The 12,026-nt window shown below is 37.5% G+C and overlaps 1 protein-coding gene across 1 annotated transcript in view; it reads right to left on the reverse strand.

Annotated features, from left to right (window-relative positions):
• Window positions 1-12,026, reverse strand: part of AGMO (alkylglycerol monooxygenase) — a 138,977-nt gene that overhangs the window by 15,594 nt on the left and 111,357 nt on the right. The window contains 2 exon segments of the mRNA XM_057406227.1: window positions 8,103-8,208; window positions 9,223-9,305. Of these exon segments, the coding sequence (XP_057262210.1) occupies window positions 8,103-8,208; window positions 9,223-9,305 (189 nt within the window).

A 12,026-nucleotide genomic window follows, 5' to 3' on the forward strand; every position in this document is an offset into this window, starting at 1 on the left:
ACATGATGCCAACAAGAAAAGAAATAAATATACCTTGAGATTTATAGTCGCATGCAGATGTGCAATGAATTCAGGTAATAGCTAAGGACAAAATAATTCATCTTTTTCTCCATAAAATCTAAAATGTTCAAACTAAACCCAGGCATTTTCAACTGCGTATTAGCTTCCAATCAGCAAAATAAACAACCTATTCCAGACATTTCATGGGCTCCACATGAAGATAAACCAAACAAATTCTGTCAGGACAGATGTGATCACTCCCAGACTCAATAGGGGGTTGCTGATTATTTTGTCTTAGTTTCAAGTGATAACTAGAGCTTTACATGTACTTTTTTCCCATAACACCTATTTCGAACTCTTAAACATACAAAGTGTTTTGTGTGTTCTGCATTTGGGAGTCAGTTGTTAACCATAGCATTTGCTAATCTTCTTTCATCAGGCAATTTTTATTTGGCATTAGCAAGAGAAAGAAATTCTGAAACATTCTCTTTGCCTTGCGTAATACCCAAATATAAAATGAATATAGTATTGTTGATTTCTCTATATTCCCTCACTCTAAACATCATAGAAAACAGAACTTGTACAAAGGAATGATATAAAAAGGCAGAAAACAAATCACAGCAAAGATAATGGCTTGATTTTATCTTACTGATCTATTGCCCACTTTAGACAAGAGGCACTGGTTAGAATTTAGCATGCAATTGCCCAGATGTCATGAACTAGTTTTAAGACTATGTGGTTAGGTGCTGGTATTAGAAAAACAAAGGCCCAACTTTTACGATGCTTTTCTCTCCTTGTTTCTCATAAGAAGCTTCTGAATAAAGACTGATGACTGGAAAAAAAAAAAGAAAAATCTTTTGTTCAATTCCAATAAAATACATTACAGAATATTTTCAGTTAATTTCTTCTAAATACAGGTATTGATTTGGCTTTGCAATGGCCAATGTTACAGGCTGATTCTGTGGGTCTTACACAAACATTCTGTTCCAGAAATGCAAAGTTTTCACAGCTGCCATGTTCTGCTCACTGTTACAGTAGTGGGAAGGGACATTTATGGGAACAAGAATCTTGTACTTCCATTTCCCTTGTAAGATGTATAAACTGGGTAACCCTGGACTGCATGTCTTTTTTGCATTTAGTTTTTCTCTTTTTAAAATCTTGTGAGACAAAAATATTCAAAATTCTTTAAATACTAGGCTGGTTCTTTGTGGTCACCATGTATCTGCCAAACCCAGATTTATTCCACATCAGAAATAGCTAGCTTAATTAAAGCTGTCATCTCCTAAAAGCTAATTCAATCCCTCTGCTTGTCACACTGAGGATAAAATTCAAACTAAGCCATCTGCCTTCATGGCTTTGAAGGTACAGCTCTCCTCCCTTTAAGATTAGGAAAATTCCTGCCTGCTAGTTGCAATAGTTCTGGTGGCAGGCCATGAGATTTTTGGAAAGTCTACTAATTTTGCATATCAGGTTGTTCTAATAAACATACATGCAAGTAAGTTTGATAAGCTAAAGACAGCTAGGCCACAGAGCACACACACATGCATCAGCTACGCATGGCAGGGCTGGAAGGCTTCCCACTTGGGGATGCTCAGCACGGCTGGCGGACACAGTCTGAGAGATGCAGAAGGTGTCTTCTGCTTATCCCCTCACTGTATGGGTGGATAGGAAATCTCATGCAAGTAAGCCAGTGTCTTTCATTCAGGATGCAGCAATAACCTATCTTACCTTTGCCTTTGACTCTTAGAGACTGCAATATGTTAATGTGCTTTACACTATACCTTTAAATCCACTTTGAATGTATAATGTGTAAGAGTGCAAACTGGTCATAAGCACTGGCTCTGCCAAGCATAGGAAACATGAGTGTGATGCCTTTGCATCTCTCCTACACAACACAAATGGCGCAGGTCTGTCTCTGCGCCTGCCTTTCACTCCAGCATACGCCAGTGCTGCTTATGTTGTGATGCAGAGGTGCCTCTTTGCTTACACAAAGGGCTAATACTGCAAACAAGGCACTCTCTGAGCACTCCTTCACTGGAATTACTTTTTTAAGCTCCTTAAAGCAAGGAAAAAACCACCAAAATTACTCTACAGATTAGTTTTCCTACCAGTACTACCTCTACAAAAGAAATCCTATATGAAATACATGCATTTGTCCATTAATCAACAAAAAGTTAGTTAATACTCCAGTACTGGAACTGCTATTACACAGACAGAAACCTCTACCCATGTGGAATATTTCAGTTGTCACCAGGGATTAATATCAGTGAAGCAATTCACTGGTATGGAGATTCGTATTATTATCCATGTGTTATTATGATGTAGAAAAGAATGCAGTTTGATGGGGTTTGTAGCATTACTTGCTATTAGGAAAAATATGCTTTAAGCATAACCAGTCGGCAATGCAAATTAGAAACAACATATGTGAAATGGCAGTTTCATTTTTTACAAAGACACACTTAAATGTATAATTGATCATCAATAATTTCATGTGGCATGGCTGTTATATTTAAAATGCAAACATTACATACAGATACAAGCCAATCGCTAACTTCTTTGGGCTAAGAAAGGTTAGAAAATAAACTTTACAACTATCAATGTGAGTGCTGACAGAGCAAAACACAAAATTTCAGACAATAGGTGTGGATATGTATTTTCTTCTTCAGAGTCCTACCTTTGCTTCATCTTTGCATGCTTCTGATTTCTATTAAGTATGACTACCTCCTTGTCTTGTCAAGCAATTAAAGTGACAAAAGTAACAGCAGATGCCTCTTTCATAGCTGAAACTACAGCAAGCAGACCATAGCTTGCATTTTATTACAACCACTCTATACAGCCTAATAATTCCAAGGTAATTGAAAAGATCCTGATAATAAACCACCAGTTTACTTTTTTTCAGACAAAATAAACACATAACCGAATTCAGGCTTCATTTTAACGACACATTAGATGGTTTCCAACTTGTCTTGATTTTTGTTTTATTTTATGATTGTAAATAAACCCTGGAAAATTCCTTCCCCGATTTTACCACCTGAAACTGCAGCTGTTGGCTGACACTATCAAAGCCTCGCAATTCCGAACTCACGTGCAAATCTCATCAAGTGCAGACACTTCTAATTGATTCCAGAAGTTTTTCTTTTGCTAAGATCAGCGGGCAGAAGAAGAATAATGAGCAGCTTTTAAGCAGAGGGGGGAGGGTGCTGAGCTTGGGGAGTGGAGATTTTAAAAGCTCCAGCTTGGCTGCTCTGCCAGAAATGCAGAGCAATTTTACGGTCAATTGGCCAGAGCATCTGGAACTATACATCATAGTCTTTAGTTGATGGTGGTGAAGCCGACTCTCAAACTGTCTAAGCCTAAAATCAGTAATGACTCTGCTGTCACACCTAAGTGGAAACTAACTTAATCTACTGCCAGATTTTACCGTGACTTTTTTTAAGGGACATTATTCCCCTTAGGGCAGTTGTCAAGAATATTAAAAGTCCAGTCTCGGGGATACACTGCATGGCATATCAGATTTTTTCTGAATGAAGCTAACATAGAAAATACAGATTACAAGTTTTGTTTGTTTAATTCCATGCATGCTGACAAGGCGTTTTATCATAAGGCAGTCGCGTTTCCTTCTATCCCCAGCTTCATTTCTAAAAATACATTTAAAATACACCAGCAGATCTAGTTAAGGCACAGAGACTGCATAAATGATGAGGTCATAAATCACAGTGCAGGGCACGGAGCTTTCACCTTAATGGAAACCAAATATGCGATATGTTGCTCCTTGAAAAGTGGCACAGATGATCATAACAAGGACCAAGGAAAAATGTTCCAGAGCAGAAAACTATCAACTATGTGGAAATAAGTTCTTATGAGTAAATGTTTGTTTTACGTCAGAACTCATAAGTCAGTATTCTAATGCTGGTAAATTACACTAAGAAACAAGTGAGGTAACAGCAAGCCGTTGTATGATGAAAGCAGAAATAAGTAGTGCGGTAATATATCACATTAAGAGGGACTGCTGTGGGACACAGAATACAGTGCAAATCAGTTCTTTAATAAAGGGATATTATATATTTTATCCAGACAAATTAGCTGACACACTCATAAGAAATACTAGAATTTCATCAAAGATCAGAGAAGCAGCCCATTTGGCACAGAGTACTGTCACCAAAAGTGTTCAGAACAGCTCCATTTACCAAGTTTAGATACTCTGGAGGAGTAAACAAACAATTTGACCACAACCAAGTTCATTTCTGCATTCATTAGTTATGGGCTGAATTATACCCTGCAACACAAGATTCTATATTTCTTCCAAACCTGGTTACATTTCTAATGCACTGCATGCCCACATAAAACAGAAAATAAGTTATGAATTTAAAATATCACACATGTATACAACCTTTTTCCCTCTTTTCCCCAATGAAATTTTTCCTAGATTTTTTTCCTTCAGACCTGTAAATTAATACATGACTGCCAGTGCACACCATGAAGGCACCCCATGAAGTTGCAGTGCAAGAGGAGTGTGGGTGAGATTTACTAGCAGATACACCGCCTTAGCAGAAACAAAGATAAACAAGCCCATCAAGACAGACACCTGCATTACCTCCTCCAGCTTCCTCACTTCTAGCCCCTTAGCTTGAAAGTCTTTCTCAGTACTGAGTTGCAGCCACTACGAGAGAAGTTGGTGAAAATACTTAAAACCAGTTCCAACAACATGTCCATGTCTCTCATTTCTACTTGCTCCTCATTAGTACTGCTGTCAAATAGCAGCCAGTGCTTGACCAAAATCAGCTCATGGAATATGTTGGCCGATGCCAAACCATAGCATTCGGATGGAAACACTTTGAAGAGGTGCACCATCATCACAGATTTATTTTTGCATATCGTGCTTGCTGAACTGTCACATAACTGAACACACAAGCAATGTTTTCTGCTTCCTCCAGGTGGTTAGGAGACTCCAGGCGGTTGGGAGACTCCAGGCCCAGTCTGACAGAAAATGATTTGGCTTTAGTAATAAACATGATCATCACATTACACAGGCATGAAGTAATCAGCATAAAGAAAACTAACTAGGATGAGGTAGCAGAGATCCTCAAGCAGAAACACGTAAGTTTCTCAGTTTCCTGTCTATCTATAACCAGTCAAATGTATCTCTACCCCCTATCATAAAGGTTTTCAGTGACCTCCACTCAAGAAACAATTTTTTAAGATCTAAAAATTTCCTTAAACATCACTTTTTTCTTAAAAAAAAACCAAACAAACAAACAAAAAAACAAAAAACAAGCCTGCTACTTTCACCTAACCATCCATATGAAATACCACACAAGGAACAGAAAATGAGAATATGCATTGCTCCACCTCCCATGAGAATTAAAGAGGTCACTTTTCTAATCCCGAAAATATCAAATTATTGTCTTGTTTGAAGAAGGAAAGGACACCAGGAGAGACCCCCAGAAGTAAATCTTGGAACAACTTAAAATATAATAGCAGGGAGAACAATATCTTTATATAATCAGAAAAAAAAAAACGACACAAATTTCCTATGTAACCAAGGCAGGTAAACACAAATTCAAAGTATCAATAGATCCAATACTGTATTTAGTAGACCTGACACAGCGAACCATATTGCACCTTCAGCAAAAACAGAAGTCCATTCTCACACACCTCTAGCTTCATTTTTCTTCCACCTTGCCTGAGCCTCAATTAGCAACGTTTCTTGCTCCACAGCAAGTTGCATCACTTCACTAAAGAAAAAATTCTCAGCTGCCTAAGCCAGACCTGCTGGCTAACACAATTAGCTGGGCAGTGAGTGTAAGAGAGGGGCAAGTTACTCAGTTACTCCTGTTTCTTGTCAAAAATGGACTACCTAGTCAGTTTCAAATAAGGGACTAAAAAACATAGAGAAGTATAATATAAAGGACTGACAGGTTGGACAGGGCCCTGAGGAACTTGGTCTAGTGGAAGGTGTCCCTGCCCATGGCCAGGCAGTTGGAACTAGATGATCTTCAGGTCCTTTCTAACCCTAACCATGCTATGATTCTGTGATGAAAGGAAAAACATTAGACAAAAAAAGAGGATAGAAAAGTACAGTAGGGAAGAACTCAAGATTGCAATAAAGTTAAAATTTTAATGTCAGATACATGTAAAGAACAGAACAAGAACCTTTTCATGTTGCTTTACTCTTGAAAGAATAGGAAGCTGTATAGTTCTCTACAAACAACAGAAACAACAATCTGATAATTTTACTAATTTCTTAGTAAGAGACACTTTCACATATGCACACACACACATCATCAAGGCTGGTACATTAATTCTTTTTTTTTTTAATTCAGCATGTATATTTTGACATATTATTCTCCCCAAAACCAGTTAGAATAGCCAAATAATTTAAGTCTGAGAGCTCTCTCTCAAGGGCTACAGAATTAATTGCCAAATTTTAGAATTCTTTGCTTCAAGCCTAATGACTGTAGTAGGCTACTCAGTAAATAATAAAAACATTTTCCAAGTGATATTTAAGCAAGCAAAATGCTTAAAATGTCTGCTGAGTTCTGGCATACTCTTATCAAAGGAATTCAAGAACTGTTTGATTTATATACCAGAACTTTGACAATGTAATAATATGGTGAAAAAAAAAAGCAATCCTTAATTAATAGTATTTATCTAGCTTTAAATATTGTCTGGTAGCTGTTTCTTATCCAAAGTAAAATGACAAAAACCAAAACAAAAAAAAAATAAACCCCAAACAAAACCCCACAGCAGCATAAGCTATTTTTCCATTCTCCTATTGCCTGAACTCTTAGAAAAGCAGGAGAATCAGCCCTACTACTAGAAACCTCAAATTAGAAAAGTTGCTGTGAATTTTGCAGATGTTTCAAGTCAAAGAAACCATTTTGAACTTGGTTTGAATCTCAGTCCCTACTGGTTTATTTCATTCTTTTCTGGTTTTAAGCCAAAACGTAACTTTCTGACAACAGTTCTACTAGTCTAGTAACTCATTCACAACCCTGCTGATAACTGTCTTTGCTGGTAACCAGAACTGAGTAGCTTGGGATTGTTATTCAAACCAGAACCATATTAATCACTCAGTGTTATTTAATTCAGATAATATTAATAGAGTTATTATGAAATACCAACTGTAATGAAAAATAAGAAAAAGGTAGATGTGCTGGTTTCGTCTGTGGTGGAGTTAATTTTCTTCCTAGTAGTTCATGTGGGGCTATGTTTTTGATTTGTGCCAAAAACAGTGCTGATAACATGGGGATGTTTTAGTTACAGCTGAGCAGTGCTTATACAGAGCCAAGGCTTTTCCTGCTCCCCACACGTCCCCGCCAGCGAGCAGTCTGGAGGTGCAGGAGAAGTTGGGAGGGTACACAGCCAGGACAGCTGACCCCAGACCCCAAATGACCAAAGGAATGTCCAATACCATATGATGTCATGTTCAGCATATAAAGCTGGAGGAAGAAGGAAGGGTTTGGGGGGATGTTTGCAGTGATGGCGTTTGTCTTCCCAAGTCACCATTACATGTAATGGAGCCCTGCTCTCCTGGAGATGGCTGAACACCTGCCTGACCATGGGACGTGGTGAATTAATTCCTTGTTTTGCTTTGCTTGTACACACAGCTTTTGCTTTACACGTTAAACTGCCTTTATCTCGACCCATATTTTTTCACTTTTACCCTTCCAGTTCTCTCCCCCATCCCATCATGAGTGGACTGAGTGAGTGGCTGTGTAGCGCTTAATTGCCAGCTGGGGTTAAATCACAACAGTAGGTTAAAAATCAAGTCACAAACAAGATAAAAATAAATCCTAAGAACACAAAAGCAATCATATTTAATCAGACCAAAGGTCTATTTAGTCCAGTATCCTATGGTTGTCAGTGGCCTCAGTTTGTACTGAGGTACAGTAGAAGTACAGAACAAAATACTTGATATTTATGACTATCCAGCTTCCAAGCATTAATATTTTTATTTCATTCTTATTAATAGAATCATTAATCATTATAATTAAATATAATAATAATATGCAGAAGCAAAATATTAATGCTTCAGCTTTTCCTAAAATGGTAAAAAGTCTAGAGTCATCAGCATAGACACTTCATAATAAATGTTTTACCTCATATGCATAGCCCAAGGAAGAAAACTGACTCCTGAAGTAGTCAAGTTTGTACGCACCCATGAAGACTAAACAGCAAAGGATTTCCAAAATTCCTGCTTTAGGCCTAGAAATGGGAAGTTCTTCAGATTAACATCCAACCTTTTATTCTTTGATAACTTGAATGAAAAAGAGAATGTAGAAATAATCTGATGTCCTGCACTTATACTAAGTTGTCTTTCTTAACCTTATAGTTAAGTTTTTATAGTATACACCTTACATGGACTTGTAAAACTGAATTTGCTGCGAGTGAGAATACTCACACACATATAGCTATTGTCTTTTGACAATACTGAACACTGCTACATAAATAGTCCAGAATCTTTTCAGAAGTGTATTTCTGTAAAGTTTTACTAATTCACATTCTTAGTTCCCTAAGCTATACACATCCTTATTATATTGATAGATTTTTACCTATCCTGAAAGAAACTGTTTAATTCATATAAGTGAAAGGTATTCCCTTCTGAAAACAAAATGACCAGCACATGCAAAGAAGAACTGGTACCTCAATCTCAAAGGAAGCTTCTATTCCACACTTCTGCTTTGGCAGGGCAAATAGCTTCTTTGTAAGAAACTGTAGCTGATATTTACTCTTCTGTAGGGTCATACTGCCTGTATGGACTACATCCATACTGTACACCTCACTGGGCAGGTATATTCAAGACCCAATTTGATTTGAATCTCTACTGATTAAATTTAGTCTTAGCAGCATTCTTCACGGGATTTTGAGTCTACTCTGAGCTACACTGTGTGCTTTTCACATACCACCACTGTATCTGGCACCTACAGCATGTGACACAGACCTGACACAATATGGTTGCAGTGTGAGCTTGAGAAGCCCTGGGACAGCCTGCAGGTCTTACGGGCCTGCTAGTCCCGAAGCCAGAGATGTGAACCCAACAAATACAAGAACAGACGTGAGTAGCCCATCCCTAACTTTTCTGCAAGCGACAATAGATAAATTGGTAATTGGTATGGGGACACTCCTAGGTTTAGGTGCTGGCTAGCTATATGCTGTTTTCTAGTCAATAGGCAGCAACATATATGTTTGATTCTAGCTATATTTATCTTTGTATCTTACCTGTTCTCCATAGGTAGTCCCAAACAGGCCAGGGAAAGAATGATAAAGCCAATTCTCAGGAGAACAGTTCCCTATGATAATATCTGTTAAAAAGTACACAAAGAATTCATTTAGAGAAACTTTCTGATGAGAAATTCAGCTTTAACAGAACAGTAGCTTCAGCTTCCTCAGTCAGTGATGTTAGTGTCTGCTTTTAAAGACATCTGTTACTCTAAATTTTGCAACCAAAATACCTGCTCTGCATAGCACACTTACCTGGAGTGCTACATACAGCTGGTTCCTGAATGCTGTATTTCTAAAATAATGATTAAGATACTCCCTTCTGCAGTATGTGTTTTCCCCAAATTACTTGATTCTCTTTATGCCTTTACTCAAGAGGGAATAAACATATTTCTAGATAAAAATCCCAGCAGCCCTCATCGTTTTTTTCATTTTGTTACCAGGTCTTTAAAACAGTCATCTATAAATCCCAGTGGATACCAAAACAAAACACTGGTGAGAGTAAAAATTCATATGACATGACAATATGACAATAGTTAAGAAGAAACAAAATTAATGTTGTCCCTTTATGACAACTTGACACTTGGTTCCGATTCAGCAAAATGCTTCAACTCATATAATTACCTTCAATCGGACTTAAAATATTTTCAAACATTAATAAGTGTATTAGTACTTGGATGAGGACTTAAAACTTAAATCTAAATGATATAAACAAAACTCAGGAAAACAGATATTATTTTCATTGTGAAGTTTGATTTTTTTCTTTTCCTTTATTAAATGTTTATGTATTCTACACAGCTGCCCTTGAAAATCAAATATTTAACCAGTTTTCTTGTTCCCTCCCTGACTTCCTTTCAAATATTAGTTTTGAAAAGCCTTTGTTTCTTCATTTAAAAAACAACAAAAAAGCCCAAAACAAAAGTAGTGGATCTGGCTGAGTTACAGGAATCCTTTTGGGCTTCAATAGCAATAAGGTTTATGAATAGCATCTTGCTCTTCAAGACTATAGGCTCTGGAAAAATAAAAATCTAGGCATGCCTGCCCTGATTTCAATAAATCTCACTCGGTTAAATGCCCACCTTCCTTTGGTGGTGGCCCCTACCCCTCAAAGAGATCTAAAGTATCTGTGAGCGTGGGAGGCCACAAGAGGATATTCTCAAATTTTACAGCTGCGTGAACTTACAGTGCCCATGTTTGTAAAACACATCAAACCACACACTCAGTTGGGGCAGGTTTCTGTTGTTTTACTGAAGAATCACAAGCACCTACTTAGATATCCTTAAGAAGCAGTTATTGAAAAACAAAATTCCACAATCCCAGCAATATGCAAGCTAAACAGCAGCCCACCAGTTTACAAGCCAGAACACACTTCTCACAAACAACACCTGTCAAACCACTCTGTTGCACAGGTTTATACCAGGATATATCAAGATCATTACTGCATTGCTATGTTTCCCATCTGTTTCATCGCTCCTCATGATAAACTGGCAAAACCTCAGATAGATGATTACCACCATCTACCTACATGTAGACCTTGAGAAAGGATATTTTTATGCTTTTCTTATGATCATAGCCTGGGCATACGCTATTGGCGCATCACTGGAGAAAGGATATGCAGCTAGACATTGAACCTGGGAGGGACTCAGTATAGCAGTTATGCGCTGAGATTCTCACTTAAGTCAACTGGGCTTATAATCCTTTATCAAGGTTTGTATCACTTGGAATAAGTCTGCGAATTCCATACAGAATTTTTAAATTTTTTTAACAAAAGTTTAAATTGAAGGTGCTTCTTTTTGAAAACTTCTGTATCTAGAATCTGAAAATCCCACTGATGTTCTAAGTTTAGAAGGCTTTGCATTATTAGCATGAAGCAATTTGTTCTGAAGTGACAAAATTTTTGGAGAGATTTTTTTATAAAAATCAGGCACAGACTCCAGTTAAGTTTAATAAAATTAGTAGTTGTTAAACTGCTCATCTAATCACAGTAAATTCAACCACCACTTCAGCTTCCTGTAGAAACTGGGTCAGACAAAAAAATCAAGAAGTACATGAAGAGGAGCATGATTTGCCACAGGCGTAAAGGAATTCATCCATGAATTTCTTAAAAAATGTTTTGATATGTTTTTCAATGATTGTTACTTGTCAAATAAAGAATTCTGTCAGGGAACTAGGGCTGGAATTCAAGACTTTTCCTCTTAGAGACTATCCTCATCTTTAAGTTGGAGAATTATACCTTTTCTAAAACATAGTCCTTCTGGCCAGGTTTGTCTGATTTTGATTTGCTCCCAGTGCAATGCACTGCCTTCTAGAGGCTGCCTTAAAAATGTTTACACACTGGTAGGGCGCTATTCCGAGAAAAGGAACATAAGGTTTTGTATCTCCTTTAGGAAGGAAAGACAACTGAGCTTCAAATCCAGATTTCAAGCAAGTCACAATACAACATATGGCTAAAACTACACTTTATGGAAAATGAATGAACCTGCAATGGTTTTGAGACAACAAATGTTAGTATGTGTCTTCAGGAAGAACCCAGCAGTACCCACTATGAATGCGTATGGATGTCTCCAATTTCTAATTCAAACGAGCTCTATTATTTCACATTCTTCTGCCCTCCCAGTGTTTCCAAACTGGCTAGCATTAGACAATCAGTTACCGAGTCCTAGATAGCTGTGTTTTCTTGTGTTCCAGTTTCAGAAAACTCAGATGCTGATTCATTATACCTTACATTAAGTACGTTTACTGAAGTGCCTAAAAAACTGTTATTAACCTAGGCTTTCTCTGTAATCAGTGGAGAGAGAGCACCT

Source organism: Pezoporus wallicus, unplaced genomic scaffold (genome assembly GCF_028554395.1).
Source record: "Pezoporus wallicus isolate ANWC-B61680 ecotype Strahan unplaced genomic scaffold, APGP_CSIRO_Pwel_v1 contig_5879, whole genome shotgun sequence".
Taxonomy (NCBI): domain Eukaryota; kingdom Metazoa; phylum Chordata; class Aves; order Psittaciformes; family Psittacidae; genus Pezoporus; species Pezoporus wallicus.